Raw genomic sequence first — 25,711 nt, 5'->3', positions numbered from 1 at the left:
ACAGATACATTGGTCTCCCAACTATAGTTGGGAGATCCAAGTACAACACTTTCAGAGTTTTGAAGGAAAATGTGTGGAAAAGGATTAAAAGCTGGAAAACCAAACTGCTGTCTTCAGCAGGGAGAGAGATCCTTATCAAGAGTGTGCTACAGGCCATCCCAGCTTACACAATGAGTGTGGTCAAGCTGCCTAGGCAGCTTCTCAAAGAAATAGAAGCTATATTGGCTAGATTCTGGTGGAGTAGTAAAGGAGAGGGAAAATGCATTCATTGGAGATCATGGAGGTCATTGGGAGAGGTTAAAAATCAAGGGGGTCTAGGGTTCAGAGATCTCAGCAGTTTTAACAAAGCCCTTCTAGCCAAACAAACATGGAGAATGATAAAAAAGCCTAACTCATTGGTTTCTCAGATTTTTAAGCAAAAATATTTTCAGCATTGCGATCTAATGGAGGCTAGGCTGAAAGGTGTTTCCTCGTTTATTTGGAGAAGTCTGTGGTCCAGTTTGGAACTGATCAAGGAAGGGGCTGTGTGGAGGGTTGGTAATGACAATAACATAAAGATCTGGAAGGATAAATGGCTGCTTAGCCTTGTGACTTATCAGATTTAGTCTCCCATCAAGATACTGGACCCCAAGGCTAGAGTAGACTAATTGATAGAAGAGGGCAACTGCTTTTGGAAGGAAGAATTGGTGGCAACAGTGTTCAATGAAGAAAGGAATCTTCACTATTAAGAGTGCCTATTTTCTGGAAACTTTGATCTTGAAAAGGAAAGTAGGAGAAGCCTTGACTAGGGGTGAGAATCAAGTGATGTGGAAACAGTAATACATGTTATGTGGGACTGCCCAGCTACAACAGTTGTATGGGGAGGAGAGACAAGCCAGTTCTGTAAATGGAAGAGATTCCATTCTGATTTTCAGATATTATGGGCTGAGATGAGGAACAAGCTGAGTAAAGAGAGCTTAGAGTTGGCATCAATCTTGTGCTACAATCTGTGGATAAGAAGAAATGCGTTTGTCTTCCAAAATCAGTTTATGCATCTTGATATACTGGCTAAGAAGGCCCAAGCGGATTTAAAATTCTTCAAAGAGACCAAACAGAATAGCTTAAAGAGTATAGAAGGGAATCATGTGAGAGGACCAACCCCAAGATGGATACCACCCGTATGGCCTTTTGTAAAGGTGAACTTTGATGCAGCTTTCAGATGGGCATGGGAGTAATTATTAGAGATTCAGAAGGCAAGTTGCTAGTTGCGATGACAACCCCCAAGGATCATATATCTATAGCTGCCCAAGCTGAAAGTGCCGCTCTCCATAGAGCTATGGTCATCTGTACTGAACTTGGGTTAAACCAAGTTTGCTTTGAAGGGGATGCCAAGGGGGTTGTGGATGCAGTAAATTCCAAGAATGAAGATAACTCTTGGCTTGGACAGATGATTGAAGATTTGCAGTAGATGATGAAAAGGAATCAAGCATGGAGCCTTAATTTTGTATACAGGTTAGCAAACAAAGCTGCTCATATGGCAGCTAAGTTTGCTATTAGGGATGTTGGTGAAAAAATATGGTTAGAGGATGGCCCACTTGAGGTCAGTAACTCTATCTTGGAGGAGGTTGTTATGCATGATGTAATGTTACCTGTTTAATGAAAAGAAACTACATGGAAAAAAAAAAAAAACTAGCTGATTTATTTGGGCTTCATGTGTTGGACCTTACAATGAGAAGGCTATTTAAGCAATGTTATAACATATGTGCATAGAAATGAGATTGAAGTGAGTAAGAGTTGGGGACTTCTCTTTTATTATTTTTGTAGTTTGTTTTTCAAGTTGCTGCTATAATTAGTGTTCCACCATTTGAAGTTGTAATTTTTTGTGCCAACTAGTATTTTTATTGGAATACCTACAAGCTTAGATAAATTGTACTCGAGTAATGTTACAATGACACTTTCATCATATTTTTATCTCATTATGTAAACTGTGACAATCTCCTTTTGGATTCAGAGTTGATCTCAACTCATCCCATCTTATCTCATCTAATCATTACAACTTTTTTAAATTTCTACACAAAATATAATAAATAATTCACTTTTTTCAAATCTCAAAATAATAATAATATTAAAAAATAATATTTTAATAATATTTTATTCGACTTTCAACTTTCATCTCAATTCATTTCATCTCAACTCACTATCCAAACCTCACATTTATCATCTTTGAATAATATTTTTATTTTTATAGAAAAATTAAAGTGTAATAAGCAATACTACCTCATCAAAAAAATAAAATGAAACTTAGTACTTAAAATTTTCTAATTCCATACTGCAAATTCAAATTGAGGTTGGGTTTGGGTCATATCATTAGGGGTGGTAGTTTGTGTTTGCGTGTCCTGTTCGTGTCGTGTCAAGTCATAAATATTTGACTATATAAGTCAAATTGAAACCGACCTGTTAAGCTAAATGGATTAAATATTTAAACCCTAATATGACCCATTTAAATAACAGTTGATACAAGTTTTGATCCGTTTAATAATTAATTAAAAATAGATTAACACGACACAACCAATTTCAATCCGTTTTATGTAAATGAGATGAACTGACTTGCATAACTCATTTCACTTGATTAATATAATTTCACATAAAAGTTAAAATCTATATTTATTAGAAGTCACAATATCTAAGAAAAATAGTAACACTAGTTACTAACAAAAAATATCAATATTTCTCATATCTTAACTTATAATAAAACGAATATTACAAATCCAACAATAAAAAATATGAATATAGGTCCAAAATTACAATCTCAATAATAAAATATAAGTATATTGAGAATGAACTCTGCTACTCTGACACCCAACACGTACAGTGGGGCGTACCCCTAGTGCAATTGTACTTTTTTTTTTCACACATTTTTAAAACATATTTAAATATTTTAAATATATATATATATATACAATACACTAATAATAACTTGCTTAAACAATAAAATGAGAAAAAAAAATTAAAATACATTAGCGAGCCGGTTTGGATTGGGAGACATCTTTCTACTATTCACAAATTTCAACTCATAAATCTTATTATTATTCACAAACCATCTCAACTCATCTTATCTCATCTCTCAATCCAAACGAAAAATCTAGGAACAAAACTGGGGGCAAACTATCATTTTTCATTGAGAAATATCAGTATTATAGTCAAACAAAAATAAATTATAATTTTAAAGTAAAATTTAAGTGGGTTATTGTAGGATATTTTGGGTTAAACGAGTTAACCTGTTTATTAGTCTTGTCTTATCGAGTCAACTCGCTTTGTATAGTGATCATCTGCTAATTTTATTGATAAATTATAAATAGGTTTAACTCATTTTAACCTGAACCCATTTGTATTAAGAATTAAACTGCTAATTTTGTATAGTGTTTCAGTTGTTTATGAATTGTGTCACATATTGCCATGTCGTTCGAGCTATAACCAAAACGAAATAAATTAAAGAATGAAAATTATTGGCTTGGTTTGAACAGTGAGTTAATATAAGATGAAAATTGAATAAAATATTATTAGAATATTATTTTTTAATATTATTTTTTAATATTATTTTTATTTTAAAATTTACAAAAATTAAATTATTTATTATATTTTATTTAAGAGTTTAAAAAATTTATAATAACGTGATAAGATGAGTTATTTTGTAATTGATTAATATCAAACCAGGCCGAGAAGTGAGGAAAACAAAAAAAGAAAAAAAAAAATCCACGAAGCTAGTAAAAATAAAAGAACTCAAATATACTTCAATTCGACTGCAACAACCCCGGGATTTGGGTCTTAGGTTGGAGTGGCGAGTGGGACGCAAATTAAAGCCTTCACTGCAAATCCCTGTGATCTCCGAGCGATCGGCCATGGCTTCCCGCGACAACTTCGTCTACATCGCTAAGCTCGCCGAGCAGGCCGAGCGCTACGATGGTCAGGGTTTCTCTCTCTCTCTCTCTCTTCTCTGAGTATGTCTGTGCCCCTGTTTATTTACGCATGTATATATGTGTGAATTTCTGCTAGGCTTTCGTAAAGTAATCCGTGAAGTTTGAGATTGGTCACCGCATCTCTCTCTCTCTCTCTCTCTGTGTATTCAGTTGGAGATCTCAGTGTACCTTTTCTTAAATTTAATTTCGCAAAGCCTCCGTTTGTCTATTAGAAAATAAGGTTGAGTTTTTTTTGGGGACATTTTTTTTAACGATTAAGGCAAAGAAATCGTGGCAGTTATACTTTTCTTATAATAATATGAGCAGCTATTCTTTTGTAATTTTTCCCGGCAAAAAAAAAAAAAAAAAAAAAAAAACTCATGGAACTTAATCAGTGGTAGTTATAATCCATATGTGTTCTATTTTCCACATAAAGTTCTCATTGAAACAAAGCAGGGACTAAGTGAAGTAATTTGAATGGGGATCTCAATATTTTCTGGGTTTCGTAATGGCTGGATCTACTTGTTAAGTGTGCACACGTATTGTTTATTTATCTTTTTGACTTTTCTACTGTTGAATTCATCAAGATTTATAATCGGCGGGGAAAATTTTCCTTATGCATAATTTTAAAGTTTTATTGGCCTTTCTGTGACTAAAATCAGTTTAGCAGTTGTTTACTCATCGAAAATGAAAAGCTTCATTATTTTCCATGCTTTTCGTTTATAATTCTCAACAGAGATGGTGGACGCAATGAAGAAGGTTGCAAACCTTGATGTTGAGTTGACAGTTGAAGAGAGGAACTTGCTCTCTGTTGGATACAAGAATGTTATAGGTGCTCGTAGAGCATCATGGAGGATCCTATCATCAATAGAGCAGAAAGAAGAGGCAAGAGGAAATGAAGTAAACGTGAAGCGGATCAAAGAGTACAGACAAAAGGTCGAATCAGAGCTAACTGATATTTGCAATGACATAATGACAGTGGTTGATGAGCATATTATTCCTTCAGCTGCTGCTGGCGAATCAACTGTGTTTTACCATAAGATGTGGGGCTACATTTTTTATGAACATAAGCTTATAATTCTTGCTCTTAGAGGCCGGCATTTCAGGTTATTGAAATACTTATGGCTGCAGGAAAGGAGATTATTACCGATATCTTGCAGAATTCAAGACTGGAAATGAAAAGAAAGAGGCTGCTGATCACTCAATGAAAGCTTATGAGGTGTGTAATTTTTTAACCTTCTTTTTCTTGGTGATATGTGCCTTTATTATATCATGCACTCAGTTTTTTCCTTGGTTGAGGCAAGTTATAAAATTGATATGTTGGTGCATATTGGGTCATTATGATTGTTACCTCTTTTGATTGTCTTTACACACACACACACACACACACACACACACACACGCATGTTCTTTGTTCTAGTTGATGTGGCTGTTCAAAGTTCCGTTGGAAACACAGTTGCTTATTTGTAATCTTTTTGGGAGCCTATAACAACTAAATGATAAACTGAGTTTCTTCTCTTATGTTTTGCTTATAAAAAAAAATGATAAACTGAGCCATTTTCGTTCCTGGTTTAAATTTTAATGGCTGATATAAAAAGGACTCAGGCCAGGACTCAAATTGCTGGTTGGTATCTTGAGACAACAGGCTGCTACTTTGCATTAATTTTCTATCCCAGGTTTATGATCAGTAAACCTGGGATAGTAGTGTGTAAAAAAACTTTTCTCTCCGTACACATGCATCTTGTTGCTTTGTTACGTTGATTGGTTCTGTAGTTTAGTTGATTAAGATGGGTGAGGGTATGAATAGGAAGAAGATAGCTTCGAATGTTGTTTTCAGTGAATTTAAGTCTTTTGTGGTGGTGAGAGATGGTTCTGGGGTGCTTATCACTGAACGTGGTTGGAAGTTTGTAAAAAAACTGCACTTGGGTTCAGCCGCAACAAGTTGGTTTATCAAGGCACTGGACGACTGCTTGAAGTTAAGGAGAAGAGAGTTCTACACAGCTCATCGGGAAGGAGATAGCGGATTCATAGCTCAACGATGTTCCAATCCTTAAGGAGCATTCATGGCATTGGTGGAATATAAATAGGGGGGCCGTTGGAACTGTATTTTCATTCCTGAGGATCGTGAGGGAGCGGGATGGAGGAGGATGATGGAGGTGTTGAGGGAGGTGCTGCCTCATTCTAGCGGTAGCATGGATGCTTCACAGAAACCAAGTTATCTGGACATTACTAGAGGTACTGTTAGACTGGACTCTAGTCCTGACATGCATGGGAGGGATGGTGGTTTGGTTGGGTTGCAGAGTAGTGGGGAGGATGGCAGGGGACGTGATGGCCTTGACAAGGAAGGTATGGTTCGTCTCTTGTCAGATATGCAGGCTCAAATTAGTACTCTGCATAGTAATTTGGAGAAAGTGAAACACAGTGTTGTGGAGGGGGATTGGAGGGAGTTGGGCTTGGGGCTGGATTGTTCCAAAGGGAAAGGCCTTTCTGCATATGGGCCAGGATACGCCCAACAGGCCCAGCAGGCCCCCTGCGTGGCTCAACAAGCCCAGCTTGTCAAGCGACAGGCCGTGGAGACTGCTTGGAGATGTCGGCCTCCAAGGGCCGAAACTCCTTCGTCATCGGGTGGGCCTCAACACCCACTGCCGACAATGGACCAGGGGCCGCCGTCAGAGGGGGTGGGTCTCCCCTCGTCACCTGGGGTGCTGGAAACAGTGGCAGAGCTCCGAGAAACAGGGGAGAAAGGTGCGATGGAGGTTGACGGAGGATGTCGAGCTGCTCACTCATCGGAACTAGCACAGAAAGTTGCGACGGAGGGCTCTGAGGTCTCTCTGACGTTATGCAACAGTTCTGTCCACTGAGGAGTGAAGTTTCAGGGGCGATGGTCATGGATCTAATTTCGGGACCTGCAACGATGGGTGCGACAGAGGTAGCCGATGCCCTTGCAACGTCGGGGTATGCCCAGATCATGTCGCCGACCACCGTCGAAGGCTCAGGAGTAGCTCAGGTACTGCCCATGTTGGCGGAAGTGGAAGAAGAGGCTCCGAAGGCAGTGGAGGTCGAAAATGATGAGCCTGTTGGGAAAACTTTGAAGGATGGGGAGGTGGATGAGGGGTGTAACACTCGGAACTTGTGGGTGGAGGATATGGAAGGGGGGATCGATGGGGGCACTGGGTCATATTTAGTGGTGTTGAAGGAGGCTGATTCTATGGTCCAACCAACGGATCAGCTCATGGGCAGCGGCTTTGAGGGCGATAAGGATGAGTTGGAAAGTCCTATCCCGTTACGTATTATTTCTTCAAAGCCAGTGTACAATATAACAGACGATTGGCTGTTAAAAAAATTAGAGGAAGTTCAAGAGTGTGTGGGAATTTCGTTTGCTGGGTATGAAGAACAATTTAAGGCCCTGTTGATTGCAATGGAGGCAGGGAGACCTACTGTTCTGAAATCAGCAGTGAAACGGGACCGGGAGTTGAAACGTCTCAAATGCTCTATTAATTACGACAACAAGGAGGGAAGTGTGGGGAGGGAGAGGTTGAAGGGTAAGGGCATTTCGTTATTTAATGAAACCTAAAATCCTCTCATGGAATGTAAGGGGGATCAATGATGTGAATAAACGTCTCCGTATTAGATCCCTCATTCGGAGTTGGAAGGCTGACATTGTATGCCTTCAAGAGACTAAGTTGTGTGGCGTTGGTAGATACATAATTCGAAGCTTGTGGGGCTGTTCCTTTGTGGGGTGGTGTTCTCTACCCTCATCGGGGGCTTCGGGAGGGGTGTTGGTAATGTGGGATAAGCGTGTGGTGGAGATGGTCGAGAATTGCATGGGGAAATTCACAATGGCTGTATCTTTTAGGAACACTGAGGATGGGTGGTTGTGGGCTTTAGCGGGTTTGTATGGGCCCAATGTAGAAAGAGATAGATGCTTTTTGTGGGAGGAATTGGCAGGTCTTCACTCCTTATGGGATTTACCCTGGGTTTTTTGCAGAGATTTTAACATTGTTCGGTTCCTGAGAGGGCAGGGGCCTCTACGTCGTCAGGGGCAATGGAAGCCTTTTCAGAGTTGATCTTTGATCTGAATCTTGTGGATCTTCCGCTGGTTGGGGGGGCCTACACTTAATCCAATAGCCGAGGGGGGTCCCGGCTGGACAGATTTCTAGTCTCTTCTTGGGAGACGCATTTTCCGAACCTATGTCAGAAAAGGCTGCCACGTGTTTGTTCCGATCATTTCCCAATTTTGCTTGATTGTGGTGGTATTCGTGGGGGTAGACGCTCCTTCAAATTTGAGAATATGTGGCTGGAAGTTGAAGGATTTGCGGATAAGGTAAAGGTTTGGTGGGACAGTTATTCTTTTGAGGGTACCCCTAGTTTCATAGTGGCGGGTAAACTTAAAGCTCTCAAGTATGACCTGATGAAGTGGAATGAAGAAGAATTTAGACATACGGAAGTGCAGCAAAATATCCTTTGGGATGAGCTGCAGGCTTTGGAGGAAGGGGTAGTTAATGCGGACTCTTTATTACGGAAGAAAGTGGTGGTGACAGAAATTGAGAAAGTATTGTTGCTAGAAGAAATATCTTGGAGGCAAAAATCAAGGGCACTTTGGTTGAAGGAGGGGGATAAATGTACTAAGTTTTTCCACAAGGTGGCTAATTCACATAGGCACAACAATGCCATTGAAGTACTCCATTTTGGTCCTAGTGTGTTACATTCTTCTGAAGAAATCCAAGACCACATAGTGCAGTATTATGAGGATCTCCTTGCTGAAAAAGAAGAATGGCGCCCCAAACTAGATGGTTTACCCTTTGCTCAATTGGATTTGGATGTAGCTGGATGGTTGGAGAGGCCTTTTGATGAAGAGGAGGTGCATCTCGTGGTGAAAAGTATGTGCAGAGACAAAGTACCCGGTTCGGATGGTTTCTCTTTGGCTTTCTTTCAGGAGAGTTGGGATATTGTGAAAGAGGAAGTGATGCAGATTTTCCATACTTTTCATTCTAGTCAAAAGTTTGAGAAGTCACTAAACGCTACTTTCATTGCTCTCATTCCGAAAATAGCCGGTGCATATGAATTGAAAGACTTCCGGCCTATTAGTTTCGTAAGGGGGATTTATAAAATCATATCAAAGGTGTTAGCTAATCGTATGAGTTTGGCTATGGACAAACTCATTTCCAAACCTCAAAATGCATTTGTAAAGGGGCGGCAAATCCTGGACTCAGTGTTGATAGCAAATGAGTGCTTGGATAGTCGGTTGCGAGAGGGCACCCCGGGGGTTCTTTGCAAGCTCGATATGGAGAAAGCTTATGACCATGTATGTTGGGATTTTCTCCTTTATATGCTTAGAAGATGTGGTTTTGGGGATAGATGGTGTGCTTGGATTAAACATTGTGTCTCAACCGCTCGATTTTCGGACCTAGTCAATGGAAGACCTTGTGGTTTTTTTCAATCTTCCAGGGGTTTGAGACAAGGGGATCCACTATCCCCTTTCCTTTTTGTCATTGTAATGGAGGCATTGAGTCGTATGGTGGAGGCCGCTGTAAGGGGGGGAATTCTTGCTGGTTTTTCAGTGGACAGTAATAGTAATACCAGCTCCATTTCGCATTTACTCTTTGCAGATGATACGCTCATTTTTTGTGATGCTGTAAGTGGCCAGATTCAAGCTTTAAGGATAGTTTTGTTGTGTTTTGAAGCTGTTTCGGGACTCAAGGTGAACTTGGGGAAGTCGGAGCTGGTTCCGGTGGGGGAGGTGAACAATATAGCCTCTTTAGCGGAGTTACTAGGTTGCAAAATTGCCTCTCTCCCTATGACATATCTTGGACTCCCCTTAGGGGCGTCTTTCAAAGCAAAGAGCATTTGGGATGGGGTGGTAGAGAAGGTTGAGCAATGACTTTCAGGATGGAAACGGCTATATCTATCGAGAGGGGGGAGATTAACCCTTATTAAAAGCACTCTTTCCAACCTTCCCCCTTACTACCTTTCTCTATTTCCATTACCGGTGGGTGTGGCAAACCGGTTAGAAAAGTTGTTTAGAGCTTTTTTGTGGGGTGGTATGGGGGAGGAATCCAAATTTCACCTTGTGAGTTGGCAAAGGGTGAGCTGTCCATTGGCGAATGGGGGGTTAGGGGTACGAAACTTGTGTGTTTTCAACAAGGCACTCTTAGGGAAGTGGCTGTGGAGGTATCATAAGGAAGGGAATTCGCTGTGAAGAGAGGTTATTGATCATCAGTATGGTTGTGAGTGGGGGGAATGGTGCTCTAAGGAGGGTAGGGGGACTTACGGAGTAAGCCTGTGGAAATTCATAAGGAAGGGGTGGAATACCTTTGAAAAACATCTCAAGTTTGAGGTGGGTGATGGAACACGTACCCGCTTTTGGTTCGATGTATGGAGTGGGGAGAGTCCTCTTTGCCTGGCTTTCCCAGGTGCTTTTAATTTGGCTGGAAATCAGCAAGCCCCAGTTTCAGAAGTTCTATGTCGTGCCAATGGGATGGTCACTTGGAATGTCACTTTTACAAGAAATGCTCAGGACTGGGAATTAGAAGAGCTGGTAAAGTTTTACAGTTACTTATATTCAGCAAAGCTAGGGGTCAATAGGGGAGACCGTATGTTGTGGACTCACACGAGGGAAGAAAAGTTTACTGTTAAATCTTTCTATAAGGCTTTGACAGTCCTACAGCCCACTTTCTTTCCATGGAAGAGTATATGGAAGGTGTTAGTGCCTTCTAAAGTTGCTTTTTTCACTTGGACAGCTGCTCATGGGAAGATATTGACGGTTGACAATTTAAGAAAACGAGGTATGGTGATCATGGAGTGGTGCTACATGTGTAAAAAAAGTGGAGAATCGGTAGATCATTTGCTCTTACATTGTGAGGTGGCTGGGGAGCTTTGGGCTGGTATTCTTAGTAGAGCTGGGCTAAGTTGGGCTATGCCCAAGAGTGTGGTGGACCTATTAGCATGCTGGAATAGGTCTCATAGTAGTGCCCAATTAGCAGCCGTGTGGCGGATGATTCCTTTGTGCTTAATGTGGTGTTTATGGTTGGAAATGAATGACAGATGTTTTAATAACAAGGAGCGTGCAATGGGGGAAATCTGGAACTTTTTTGTATTCTCTATTTTCCAGTGGTTTTCTGCTATTGTATTGAGGGGAGGGAATGTTCATGAGTTCTTATCTTCTTTCTAGTCTATTAGAATGTAATTAGGTGCCTCTCTTAGTATATTTCCTGTGTACTTGGGCACTGCCTAATTTCATTCACATCAATAAAGATTATTACTTATAAAAAAAAATGATCAGTAAACTCCTTATTTTTTCTCTAAGGTTATTTGAGGTGTCAGAGTGGTCCTGAAGGTCAATGTTTTTGTCCATTCCTTTAAATTTTCCTGTATCTGTATGTTTTCCATCAGAAAGGACGGCTATCCATTTTTCCATTGCTTGCTGTTCTCTGTTGCTTGGTCTAGTTGTTTGGCATGATATCCTATGATTTTGGATAAATTGTTTGGCCTCATGGTTCACATATTGGTGGTTCGGGGTTGTTTTCCTGAAAAAATCAGAGGACTATCCCTAAGAAAGATGGAATCAATGTGAGCCATGCCATTATACAGCATACCACATGGAAATTCATTCAGGAGACATTGGAGGAAATCTTTTTTCCAAGATGTTATAATTGATGATTTTTGTTTTGTCCGTATCACAGCATCTGTTATTGTGATGCAATTATAGGCACAAAAAGGATGATTTGCTTTCAATTGTCATTCATTTATCATATTGATCTCTTGTTTTAGGTTTAGGCTAGTTATAAGATCCTTCTGAAATGCCAAAAATGGTAATTTTATTAATTCCGTGTTCTTATATAAGTGGTTCTTTAAATAGTTTGCTTGGGCGGTAGGTAATACATAACTATCTTTTTATCATTTGCGGGAAGGATTTTTCTCTCCTTCCCCCAGCTACAAACATTTTTACTTTTCTTGCTTTTAATATTATGTATTTTCAGTGTTTTCCATTTCCTTATTGTGCTCCCACTCAGAAAAGCATATGCTGACTTGCTGTTTGGATATGCTTTTATATTTCTGATTCTCTTTTGGACGGGAATGTTTTATGCATTTCTCTGACTTATTTCAAATTGAATTTTAATATGATCTCTCTGCAGACTGCTACCACTGCAGCTGAGGGTGATTTGCCCCCTACACATCCCATCCGATTGGGTCTGGCTTTGAATTTCTCAGTCTTCTATTATGAGATCATGAATTCACCTGAGAGGTTGTAAATTACTATTTTCAGCCTGAACTAATGAAATATATTATGATTTTCCGTTTTACATGGAAGTTGCCTTTGGTTTTGTTTTCCAGGGCCTGCCACCTTGCAAAACTAGCTTTTGATGAAGCTATCTCAGAGCTTGACACCCTCAGTGAGGAGTCATACAAAGATAGCACCTTAATTATGCAGCTGCTTAGGGACAACCTCACTTTGTGGACTTCGGACCTCCCGGAGGATGGAGGTGATTATAGTGGTTATTACAGGACATAATTATGCAATTTCGTTCTTAGTGCAAAGTATTTTCTTTGGATTAGCTCCTTTTTATTGTTTTCAAATTAATTGTTTTCATAGCCATAAAGAATTATGATACCATTTTAGTTACATTTTTGGTTGAGGCCTTTCGTTCTATGCAATCATTGCTTTTCATGGATTTTGAATGTACTGTTGTGTTGACTCTTCACCTATCTGAGTGTTTTTATAGTTGCCCGAAATACCGGGTTTTTATATGCCATTAATATTGGAGTTTTATGGCATTTTGAGGTAGTTCTTATATTTTCCATGCGTATGTAGCGGTACAAATATAACTTATTAGAGGACTTATGTAAGATACTATTAAATGGCAGGAAGGGCCTGAATAATCTGTTCTAAAAAAAAGTCTTCTTGTTTTTTTTCAAAAAAATAAAGTTAAAGGAATGAGGTATGGACATAAACTGAAATATAGACATGTATGTTTTTCTATAACAAATAGATGTGTTTATAGATAGATAAATATATATGTTTTTAACTAGTTGTTGTTCACTTATAAAAAAAGAAGATAAAGATATATGTTTTATTGTCTTACTGCTGATTGTCACCTGACTAGCTTTGATTGAAGAAAAGGGAAAAAGTCAGTTGCATAAAACCTTGTTAGTTGTGGTACACGAGCTATTATGCTTATTCCATTCTTATTTATAAAATTTATCTATTACTTATTAAAAAAAAAAAAAAACCTTGTTTGTTGTTGCTTTCATTTGAGTGTGTGAATCGAATATTTTCTAAATCAGAGCCTGTGTTGTGAATTATTTTGTTGATATGGAGAAATTTTAAGAGTATGAGATATCTCATGATCATATCTATTCCTGGAAGACATGATTTTAGGATAGGTCCTTATTGCTTTTAACTTACCTTCTCAAAAAGCATAAACTTTATCATAGGGTTTTTTCCATATCTTGGTTGGTGTCTGATAAATTTTGGTTAATGCATCATAGTATCATAATTGTATGATTAAACATTTGGCCATCCTCTTGTTGGGATGAACTTTCTTTTTTCTTGGTTATCTGACTCTGAGTAAATAGAAGGGCCAGTTACATCAAGATACCATGGCTTCTTAGCGGTTTATACCAAGCTGCCTGAAACTTTATAATACACTTGGTTGCAGTTCTACTTTTGAGAGCTAAAAATTAAACCAGAAGATAAACTTTGGTGGCTGCTTTTTGTGTCAGACATTATCTTTTAGAAAACCTTAAATGCAAAATAAAAGAGAACCATGAAAACTGACTTCTCCAGTCATCTATTTCCCTTAAAAGTTTTATGTGGTACGGATCCTTCACCCCTCATTCTTGGGCATTTTAGGAGGGTGGAGAAACAGATAAAGACAATCACCACTCTCTACTCAGGACTCTGCTAAAACGGCATATCTTTTAAACTCCATAAGCGAAAGGAGCATATTATCTTTTCATTTATGTATGTGGATTGAAGACATCCACAGAATAGTTCAAGATTTTATGATTTAGTAGCATTTAGATGCAAGTTTATCAATACCCAGAAGAACGAATTTACTGTAGACATAGACAAGGTTAAGTCGATTTGAACACAAAAGGCAAATATAAGGGTAAATTTTCATGCTGACAATCTTATACGGGGAACCAAACAAAATGGTAGTCATACGATAAATTGTAAATTTTAGGAAAACCATTTGGAGACCGATTGTCATTCAAATGTTTATCTTTTATGCATAAAGCCCCAATGTAGAAGTTAATTTTCCTCGAGGGATGGAACTCCATTGGATGAACAGCACTGCCATATCTGTTTTCATTACAGCATGCATCATTTGAGACTATCATTTTCCTCTTTTTCTTTTTTCCTTTTCATGTAGAAAGACAGAATAATTAACAATCTCGTGGTGAACAAGAAGTGAGCAAAAAGTCTGTGTGAAGAGAGAGAGGAGAGAGAAACACATGAGAAAACACCCGTGTGAGAGATACTATCTTGTCGTTGCCTTGGCCGGCAAGTGGTTGCTCACCGCTGGCTTAGATATCATCACTGAGCCTCGGCGATCTCACGGAGGGCTGCCTGGAGCTGGTCATCCCGCCGGCGAGAGATACACTTGTGCCTAAGGAGAGTATTACCCGTAAGAGAGAAATCCATTTTGCCGTAACCTAGGCCGGTGAGTGGCTCCCAGTGGCACAGAATAGACCGACGGACCCCGGCGTCTACGCTGAGGGTCATCCGGCGTTGGTCACCCCTCCGGCGACCTAGTTTTCTTCTAGATCCGTTTCTGAGATCCTTTTCTGGCATCCATTTTGCCGCCACCCACCCTTACCGACGAGAGACATAGCACGGTCAGCACAGATAAAGCTGACGGACCCAAGCGACCTCGCTGAGGGCCGTTCGGCGTTGGCCCACCCTCTGACGACCTAGATCTTGCTGTGTTGTCTCTCTGAGCATTCCGACGATCCTCCCGACGTATCCATTGGTCGTGCCGTCGACACAGACTAGTCGACGCTCTCCAGCGAGTCTTCTGGGAGTACTCCAGCGTCAAGCTTTGAGTTTGAAGCCGTTGGTCTTCAGCAGTGGTCCTTAGCAGTGTATCTGTGTAGCAGATTTCTGATCTGGTCTCAATGTGATGATGAATGGCTGTTGAAGGAGGGGAGTTGGTTAGTATGGGTTCTTCTATGTTGTTAGCCGTAGAATCTAAATCCTTTACTCTGGTGAAGGAGGGGCGTATGTTGGCCATTACTGAAAGGGGTCGAAGGGTGATTTCTAAGTTGGTTTTGGGTTTGACAACAGTGTAGTGGCTGGCTAAGGCCATGGAAGCGTGCACAAAGGATGAAAAACAAGATTTTTTCTCCACTGTCTGGGAAGGTAGACGCAGTTTCACGGCGCACTGTTGCTCAAATGCTCGAGGACGTTATATGGCGGTAGAAGAGTATGGTGGTGGTGGAAGGAGGAATTTTACTTTCATTCTTGAGGAGAGGGGCAGTGGTTGGAGAAGGATGGGGGAGGTGCTGCTTGACTTTTCCCTCGGCAAGAGAGGGGCGACGGTTTGGAAGGACAAGGTGCTGCAGGACGTGGCTCTGCTAGGGAGTCGTGTAGCAGACATGTCGGTGGCGTGTCAGCGAAGGAAAACTTGGAGGTGCACAAAGATCCTAGTACATCCTCAGTGGCGAGGCGATCCTATGCTGTAGCTCTAAAGACCAGTCATGCTTCGGGAGTTCAGAGTGAAGGGGATCCGCAAATCACGTCTCAGGACCAGCTTGTTGAGATGCACAATTCCTTAAAGGAGATGGAAATCCAACTTGTCGAGCTGAAGGTAGCGATAGCTTTCTTGTCTTCGAAAATAGACCGGCTTTCAGTTGGAGGCAACATGGTTGTAAGAAACAAGATAGGCCCGAATCATTTAAACCCAATTGAAGGAAAATGGAAGATCGGATTCTGCTCTGTCCCTATTTCTAGATCTAGGAGAGTATGGTGGGTCAAAGGAAATCCAGGTTGTTTGAAACAGGGTCTACATCGGGTATCAGCGTAGAGACATTAGTAATGGAATATCATTTGCCTCATGTAACACAGGATAGACCGATGGCCGGTACTATACCCTTAGTCCTTGAAGCTCCCTCGTCAGAGTTGAAGGAAAGTAGTGTGCCAAGGTTTGAAGGAGATGTAGGAACCCTAGAGGTAAAGGGATTTGCTGTCACCCTAGAATCTCCAATGGGGGCCATGATACCATTGGAGCAAACCAATTGAGTTGCTGGAGAAGCAAAGGGTTTGGCGTTGGTGCCTCGTGTAGATGAATGTCTAGAGTCGGGAGTGCAATTGGATACTGTGTCTGGGGATAACGTTGCTCCCCTAGTGTATCTTCCACCAATAGCGGACTGGATTTTGTCTAAAGTTAACGAGATTCAGCAGTTTGTGGGAATTTCACATCGAGGATGTGAAGACCAATTCAATGAACTAATTACTACGATTGAGGCAAGCCACGCGCTTTAAATCAAAAGTTTCAAGAAAAGCAGGGAGTTAGCGTCTTTCTTGGACAATCAATCGCGACGCTAAGGATGGTAACTCAACTAGAGAGAAGTCTAAAAGGACATTATGAAGACGGGGAATCAAGGGTTTGGGGTTGGGTGTTAGGGTAGAGTTTTAATTCTACGAGAAACAAGGGTTGGGGACCGGTCTGGTGTATTTTGGGTTGTTCTTTTCATGGGCTTTTCTGGTCATTGGGGGCTTTTTGGGTCATTTTGGGCAAGGTGTTTTCTTATATACATTCAATGTACTTGGTTTCTCCTTTGATATATAATATTTTTTACTTATCAGAAAAAAAAAAAATTAACAATCTCGTGGTGTTCCACTATGATACCCCCATATTGACCAACGAGTGTAGTGTATGGGATCCCGAATTGCTTTGGAAGGAAAAGTTCTTACTCTTTATAATGATTCCAATGGAGCTACAATTGTACCATTGACTAGTCTTTTTGAAGTAGAGCCCAGATGTGGTTTGGGCCTCCCTTGGGGCATTACATCCACTATGGCAGAATACAGTTCTTGATTTGACTTCTTTCCTCTTTTTAAAATTCCTTTTATATGAATAAATAAACCACAGTATGTGTACATTGCAATATGCTCATCATCTAGTTTGCATGATTTTTCGTGAGTTGAACGCCCTGGTAGAAAATTGATGGATCGAGTGTTTATGATTACAACTGAGAATCTTACAAGAGTAGTTTGGTGCTACCTTTCCGCCTCCTCAAAGATTGATTGTTTACAAGGATTTAAGATGCTGTAATTAAGCAATAGTGGAATTTTGCTAGGCAACAATAAGAGAAATCCAAAAGCGCATAATGCTTTGCATGCAATACTTTCCTCTTAATGTATGACACAGAAAGTTCCAACAGTTACTGTAGAAGCTTCTGGAGGGTTAGAGGTGGTGTCTCAGGTGCTAGAAAACGAGGAAGGGGAAAACATGGAGATATCTAAGGTGAAAAAGATTTTCTGGTTTCCGCGGGTAATGAGACAAGTCTGGTGGATGAGGGCACTAGTTTGTTGAAGCAATTTTTGAATTTTAAGGGAAGTAGACAGTGGGAGGTGGATGCAGATCTTCATGTAGAATCTGAGAATGAGTTGATTGACATGGAAGAGAATGAGAGGTTAGACTCTGACCCACAGATGGATGTAGTTGCAGTAGATAGTGATGAGGAGGAGATGGGTAGTCCGTCACCTTTACAGATGGTTCCCCCTCAGATTGTGTCTAAAGAAATTTCAGACTGGGTGTTAAAAAAAGTGGAGGAGATTCAAGATTTGGTGGGGCTATCTTGTGATGGTTATGAGAACAATTTATGGCCCTTCTAGTAGCAATTGAAGCTGGTCATTCCATGGCCATGGAGTCAGCTGTTAGAAAGGAGAGAGAGTTGAAACGATTGCAATGCTCTATCAATTATGACAATAAGGAGGAACTTTGTGTCAACGGACAGCTTTGCTGTCCACACTTCTTTCCTTATTTTAGCCCACAATTGTTTCCTTATTTCTCCATTCATTATTCTGTACAGTTAGCATACATTATTTGACAGATTATAATTTACATGTATTGGGCTAGAATCATGCGAGAACTTATTTGCTTTCCATGTATAGCATCCTTGTAAAGTCTATATATAACATACAGAACTCAAGGCCATTCAATTCGGCCATTCTCACAAACTTGACACTTTGGGGTGGGACAGATTAAAAGGGAGGGATTTTACTTCTGTTAATGAAGCCTAAAATACTGTCTTGGAATGTAAGGGGGATCAATGACGTCAATAAATGTCTTCGCATTAGATCTCTAATTCATAGTTTGAAGATTGATGTTGTTTGCCTCCAAGAAACCAAACTGGATTTTGTTGAAAGGAGTATAATTTGTAGCCTGTGGAGAGGTTCCTTTGTAGGTTGGACATATTTAGCTTCTTCAGGTGCTTCTGGTGGAATTTTAGTAATGTGGAATAGTAGTGTTGTCGAGATGGTAGAAGATTGTATTGGTGTTTTCTCGGTGGCCTGTGTTTTAAGAAATTTGGAAGATGGGTGGACATGGGCATTGGCAAGTGTATATGGACCCAATAGGGATCGGAATAGATACATGCTGTGGGATGAAGTGTCAGGATTTTATTCTTTGTGGGATCTGCCTTGGTGCATTTGTGGGGATTTTAATATAATTCGTTTTCCAAGTGAGGGGGAGGGTTTATGTTCTATGACTACAGTTATGGAGGATTTTTCTCAGCTGATTTTTGATTTGGAACTGCTGGATTTGCCACTGGTGGGGGGTGAATATACGTGGTCTAATTCTAGAGGTAGCTCAAGACTGGACAGATTCATAGTCTTGTCTTCATGGGAGGCTCACTATCCGAAGTTATGCCAAAAAAGATTGTCAAGGGTATGTGATATGAACCCGTGGGAATGATTCTCTTGAACCCACAATCAATTTGAAAACTCCCCAAGAAAGTCAAAAATCAAGTCAAGGATGGAGAATCTAGACCCGATGAGAACCCGTTTCAAGAACCTAGATTATATTAAAATCTAGATCCGTTGAAGAACCCGTCTCAAGAACCCAGATTACAAAGGAGGAACGCCACAAAGGTTGTGATTTACCTTTGATAAGTTCAAGAGTTCAATCAAGAACAAGAGGAGAAAACTCAACTCACAAATAAAATTCAATATTGTCTAACCTTCAAATGAGGCTACAAGGAGTATTTAAACTAAACTTAATTAAAACCCTAGCCAAAATAAAGCCCCTTTTTACCCAAAATGCCCTGATGAACAGTGTCGCGCTACAGTACCTGCGGCTACAGTAATGCTACAGTACCTCTTGAAACCCTAATTCCTAAAAAGTAACTTTCCAAATAAGCCCTTGGCCAAAATACAAGGCCTTCTTGAAAATCCTAGTTCATTAAAAATAAGACGTGTGGGCCAGGCATCTTCAAGCCCACTTATTCTAAACTAATAAAATAAATCATTTAACCAAATTGGAAGTCTCCAATAACAATTGGCCCTATCTCTAAGTCATGTCTTCCACAGCTTGAATCAAGTGGATCAAAGCCGGTTCTCCTTCTTTCAAGCCCATCTTGAGTGTTGGGCTCATGCTAGCTTCATCCCAAGTGGATTGCACCAATCCGTGCTTTGCTTCCTTGATCTTCTTGGCCCTTGATCTTGTAATTGGCCCATCTGGAATTTGCAAATGATCTTTAAGACTAGGTCCACCTTGGTTCCCATCAGTATGTTCCGACCATTTTCCCATTTTACTTAATTGTGGGGGTATTCATGAGGGTAAATGATATTTTAAATTCGAGAATATGTGGCTTGAAGTGGAGGGTTTTGTTGATAAGGTAAGAAGCTGGTGGCTTTCTTATCATTTTGAGGGGACTCCTAGCTTTGTTTTGACAAGTAAACTTAAAGCTTTGAAAGCTGATTTGAAGAAATGGAATAAGGAAGTTTTTGGGAATGTAGAGCAGCAGAAAAAATCCCTTTGGGATGAGCTTCAATCCTTGGAGGCTGAAGGGGAAAGTGAGGTGACTTTGTCTAGGAAAAAAGAAGTGATGGCAGAAATTGAGCCATTCTCTGAGCACAATTTTCAGCTTGGATTATGTCAGCTGCTGTCCAAGACATTCGCAAAAAAGTGGTGGCGCATGCAACCATTAAAGTTAATCGAGTAATGTGACTGTAGCGTTAGTATTGCTGTCTTTGTGGCATCCTCCTATTTCCAACAACTCAGATGCAACCCATGTTCTTCATTTAAAACTGGTTGGTTCAATCAGCTATTGTCTTTTATGCACCCCGTGTAAACATACCACAGTCAATCAAGGTCACCTTTTGGTGCTCGTTATTCCATGAGCAACATTGTTGAGAATTATTCCTTCAGCTTTGTTATTTGTCATCTAGTTGGGCAAAATCCTTGATTTGATACCAATTGACAAAATGGAAGGTGTGGGGATAAGGGTTACTTAATGTTAAACCCAAAGTGAACTAGACTCCATAAAGAAAAAAAGAGAAAACCTCTCTGAATAACTTACAAGTTAAATGATGGCTAAAAGATCCATGGATGAATAATCGTCAAACATGCCTTTATGTAGGCTGTATCGCTCTAATAACATTATAGTAAAAAAACTACTATCAATTTCAAACAAAAATAAGCTAAAATTTTGAAAACTCAATAATCATAAAGCTGTACAATGGTTGCAGTCGGGGTTGAACAGACATCTTCCCCTCCTTTTTGTCAGGCCTTGCAGTAGATCGGAACATCAACCGGACTTTGACTGCTACAATTGAACAGAGTTTTTTTTTGGAAAACAGCTTTCCACTTGTCTGTCTTATATTTTGTTGTTTATTTTTTGAAGAGCTTGTTAGGAAGGACCCCCTCCATCTTGTGTTGTTTGTCTTGTTTAGAACATTCAAGTTCTGAACTACGGCAGACATGTTTCATAGCTTTCAACTGAGCGGTAGTCCCGCAAAAGCTGCTTTGCTTTGGGATTGGTTGTGAGTAGCTCCATGGAGGCGACGAAGGTCTTGCTCCTGACTTAGTAGCATCGATCGTAACCCATCAATGTAGGAGGATTATTATGTGTAGTAATCAGCCGTGTGTCACCAAGGGCATAAGGGGCATGGTGACTTGACGTCATCCTCACCTTCCTCCGGCTTATTATCGGTAGTCTGCTCCACCTGTGATTACCGGTCCCCTTCGCGTAACTTCCATTCCTTAGTTTGAGCTTGCTTGTGAGCTAAGATGGTTGGCTAACTTTTAGGGGGACATCATTTTAAATCATTGTCTTTCAAATAAAATACATGGTTTCAATACTATTCACCCTAAATTGTTTCAGATATTGTAATTGCTTTCTTAGTTTTAATAAAACTAGGTCATATTAGGAGAGTTAGTAAATTATTGTCATTCTGACTTCTAAAACATGACAATGTTCTGGAACAGCCAAAATAGAATACAAGCTAAAACTATATGTGATAGAGGAATGACAAACGGTTAAGTCAACAAGCATTTCACATTGGAGAATGAAATATGGAAGTGAACTTGCAAATACTTCATTCCAGGGGGTTTCCCTTGAGTGGTGGTAGCTGATTTTTACCACAATCTTTTATGAGCTTAAACGGCTGTATTTTGGGCCTTCTCTTACTCCTAAAATCTTTCATATAAAAAACGCAAACCACAGCACAAAATGCGCATGCAAAGTAAGACTGATATAGAATAGGGAACATGTTGAGCAATCTTTCGTTACTTAAATATGCTAGCAAAATTGAGTTTATGATGTGTGTAATGTATTATTGGCATTTGCTCGGTAATGAATATTTTTCCTTTGGAATTTTGACAACATATCTTATGTATCATCCTTGGTGTTATTTTCTTTTCTATTTTCTTTTTCTTTTTCCTCTCCCAAGCATCAATTTTTTAATTTAGTTTGCTTTCCTTCTCTTGCAGCTACAGAAGACGCCCAGAAGATTAATGGCACCACCAAGGCTGGTGCAGTGGAAAATGCAGAGGTGGGGTTCTAAGAGATTCGTCATTTTTTTTTTCCTGATACTTTATTTTTTTATTTTTTTTCTTCTGTGTTGTTAGCATATTATGATGTCTTACCACTATGCTCATCGTATTTGTTTGTTCTTTATTGACTGCAGTGATGCCTTACAACTATATGTATCTGGGGATGAATCATAATGCCTTGATGCCTTTAACCTTGATGATTTGTTAAAAATAGGGCTTATTGTTTATCTGTTTCTTATTGTTCTCTTGTCATTCTGTTGTTTGGGTTACCGAATGCTGGTGTGGTTTATCGAGTGTGATGTCTGGACATGGTCGGTCCAATGTGCATCTACCCTGGCTTTTTCCTTCCTAGTAGTGATGGTAGATGAATTGGAGGATTGACCTTATTGCTTAAGGTGATTTTCTTGTTTTGATGAAAAATGCCACAGCCCAGATGGAAAGATTTCTATTGTTTGTATATCATCTATACCTTTTTAGTTTATAAGTATTTTTTCCATGTATGATATTATTTATTGTTGTGTGGTGGTGTTATTGCTTTTGAGAATTTGTTCTTGCTTGCGTTCGCACTGATATTGCTAACATCGTTTAATCTTCTCATTCGAGAATGATTGCCTGTTGAACAACCTATCTCCACAAATATTTGGCGGCTTTATCATAACCGTTGTATTCTTTGAAGAACAAAAATTATTTTAATAGAAACCTAAATGTATGGTTCCATAATTTTTTTTTTGTCTAAAACCCATTATTATTTTAGATTTTCGAGCAGTTAAGGAGGTTTTCGTTTCTGAAACATTTCTGAAACGATAATCATACTGTTATAAATTTAAACAAAAAACTAAGAAAATAACTTTTCTTTTTTCAAAACACATTAGACTGCAGGGTCATTATAACACTCCTGCCCTCTCTAGCATTAGTATTGGGTTAACTATCTCAAAAGTTAAAATTTGGCTAATATGTCACTTTTTGGCTTTTAGATAATTGTTCAAAACTTAAACTCTACATTGGATTAGTTATTGCATTCTTTATAATAATAAAATATTATTATCTTTTATTTTTATTTTTAATGCAATTTTTTATATGTTTAAATATTCTTCTATTTTCATTTTGATCAATATCCAGCAATCATTTTTATTTTTTTACATGAGCATGTATAATTGCTGCCCAAAATGTCCAAACAAAAACAGCTACATGTATATCTCAAAGAAAACCAACAGCCTAATTCAACCAGCTACATATATATCTCAAAGAAAATCTTCTCGATCATTTGCCGGATCCCTCATCCAAGGAATAATTAGTTCAGGGTGATGGAGAAAGTTCAGGAAGAATATGAAACTTCTTAAAGAAAAGAATGATATTCCACTCACAAACAGTCTGCGAGGGGCATGCTTGGGTTGCTTTTCCTTGGATCATGATTAAGATTGTTTCCATGTTCCAAAAGGAAAATGATTGAGGCTTATTTTCTCAAAAGCTAATAGCATGCCTTCAGATCATACATGGAGATTTGCATATGCTTCGTTCGGAATTTAGTTGCATTTGAGAAGAATAGTTAGTTGATAGATGATTTATCTATGAATATATGATATGTTTGATTTACAGGGCATAAGTTTCAAAAGGACTTAAAAAAGTTGACGTGGCGTAGGGTAATTTTTTCTCTCAACTTGCGGGGCGATAAGGGATTTTTGCTATGGTGCTAGCCGCCGGCCCCCTGCCTCCACCGGCAGGACAAGGGGTTGGCTTATTGAATTCGGATCGTATGGAGTAGGGGACGACGACGCTTTTTGTGCATCATGTAGCTGTTGGTTCTCTGCCTTTAGAGGCAAGCCAGGGGGCTTTGGACACGGTTCATAGGAGGCCGCAGTCTAGTCGTGCGGGGGTTGTTGGGGGCAATGGGGTTTGCTAATGTGGTGGCTGCGAGGCCACAGATTTTTCCAAAAGTATCTCTTCCTCCAAGGGAGCCACGGTTCCAGGATGGGAATATGTTTTTCTTATTTTCGAAGGCGGAGATTCAACAGTCGGCATAACCATTCTGGTTTTTAATGGTTCTGAAATTCCTTCGTAGACGTCCTTCCTTTGATCATGTTTGGACAATTACGTAATCCACAGAATGTACTGGTTAGAATGGTGGCAGATTTTATTAGTGCGATGGTGCGCAGTAATTTTGAAATCCATGGAGTTCCTTTTTGGGTTTTTCATTGGTCACCGGATTTTGTGGAAGAAGAGGATTCACCGTGGGTGCCGATATGGATTATGTTGCTGGGTTTGCCTCCAAATTATTTTCACAAGTCAATGTTACGTAGTATGGGGAATGGTATTGGTCGTTATCTAAAGAGGGATAATGCGACGGCGTGCGTGACTCGTCCAGAGGCTGCGCGTATATGTGTTGAAGTCGATGTCTCACAGCCTTTGCACAAGTCGTTTTGATTGGGTCCCTCGGGTCTTGCGTCGAGTCACTTCTAGGAGATTATTTATGAATCGATGCTGTTGTTTTGTGTCCTGTGCAAGAAACATGGTCACCTTGAGGCAAGATGCTCCAGGCGGGAACGCCCATTGGCTAAAAATAAGAATAAATAGAGTGTGAGGAATCCTGAAGGGAAAAAAAAGAGGAATCAAATACTCAGTGGAAAGGTGTAGGTAATCGTGGTGGGGCACAATCCTTACCTATTACGGAGACGGTGGTGGGGGAATCATTGAAATCAAGAACGGAGGTGATTTTAGAGGATATCTACAGGAGATGGGCGGAGAACATTAGGGTAGTCTGAGACATTTGGTTCGTTTCGCCCACGGGTGTAATATTTGAAGAATGCCTGGTTGAGACTTGTGATGGTTCTTTCAGAGAACGTTACGTCTGGAGAGTTGCGTATGAGGAGTATTCCTTTGACTGTCGAGGCGCTGATAGATTCTGTACTGATGGTGGGGACGCCGTCTAAGCCTTGGGATAACTAGTTCGAAATTACAGTGACAGAGGATGAAGATGACTAGGAATTTTTGGAACGTTCTGCACCATGAATCACCTTGAGGCTAGTGGATGAAGACTTGGAGTTTGAATAGGTGGGTTGGGCGATAGTGATCTGTTTGTTGAGGGCGATTTGCATCATATGGATTTTATGTCCAAGGCGGGGGTTTGAAGGTGAGTTCGAAGAGGAATTGAATGAGTTAGTGGCTAAACTTTTTGATTCAGATTCAGATATGAATGTTCCTCTGAAAAAATTAAAAGGGGTAAGAAAAGAAAAATCGATTGTGGTTTTGGAGCGCCGCAAAACCACAATTGAAGAGTAGACTTCGGTGCATTTTGAATAAAAGCCATCCTTCTGTGGTGGCCATTTTAGAACCATTTTTAAATTCTAATAAGTGCAGTAGATGGGCACGTTGGATGAAGATGCCGTTTAGTTTGAATAATGCGGATGTAGGAGGAAAAATTTGGTTATTTTGGAATACAGATGTGGAGTTCTAGTTGGTTTCAATGTCGGACCAAGCTATTAGTGGATGGTTTGTTCATGGTAATTGTCGGGTGTTTGCCACCTTTGTTTATGCGAGTTGCTTTCGAAATAAAAGAGTCAATTTATGGGAGTTTTTAAGGCTCAAAATGCTTGTGGGCTGCCATGGTTTATTGGGGGAGATTTTAATATAATTCGAGATGATAGTGAAAAGGTTGGCGGACTTTTGCAGGCTCCTCGGGTGAAGCGGGATTTGAATGATTGTATTCATGCGTGTGCTCTGGTGGACCTTTCGTGTGAAGGTAATCGATTATCATGGTGTAATGGGAGGTTAGGG

The 25,711-nt window shown here is 39.9% G+C and overlaps 1 protein-coding gene and 1 long non-coding RNA gene across 2 annotated transcripts; one reads left to right on the top strand and one right to left on the bottom strand.

Moving 5' to 3' along the window:
- Nucleotides 1-3,769: 3,769 nt before the first annotated feature.
- LOC121249823 (14-3-3-like protein D) lies at nucleotides 3,770-22,440 on the top strand. The gene is made up of 7 exons (XM_041148630.1): nucleotides 3,770-3,942; nucleotides 4,672-4,978; nucleotides 5,067-5,154; nucleotides 12,071-12,180; nucleotides 12,270-12,418; nucleotides 21,878-21,939; nucleotides 22,075-22,440. Exons 1-7 carry the CDS (start codon nucleotides 3,879-3,881, stop codon nucleotides 22,075-22,077), a joined length of 783 nt encoding a protein of 260 aa, XP_041004564.1. The 5' UTR covers nucleotides 3,770-3,878; the 3' UTR covers nucleotides 22,078-22,440.
- LOC121249824 lies at nucleotides 6,099-15,929 on the bottom strand. The gene is made up of 3 exons (XR_005937653.1): nucleotides 15,479-15,929; nucleotides 7,554-7,555; nucleotides 6,099-6,110 (listed from the first exon to the last, which is right to left on the bottom strand). It is a non-coding gene; the product is annotated as an uncharacterized LOC121249824 (long non-coding RNA).
- Nucleotides 22,441-25,711: the final 3,271 nt, after the last annotated feature.

The sequence above is a fragment of the Juglans microcarpa x Juglans regia genome, chromosome 2D, assembly GCF_004785595.1.
Source record: "Juglans microcarpa x Juglans regia isolate MS1-56 chromosome 2D, Jm3101_v1.0, whole genome shotgun sequence".
Taxonomy (NCBI): Eukaryota; Viridiplantae; Streptophyta; class Magnoliopsida; order Fagales; family Juglandaceae; genus Juglans; species Juglans microcarpa x Juglans regia.
Note: the sequence above shows the minus strand (reverse complement) of the source record. Positions and strands in the feature narration are given on the sequence as shown.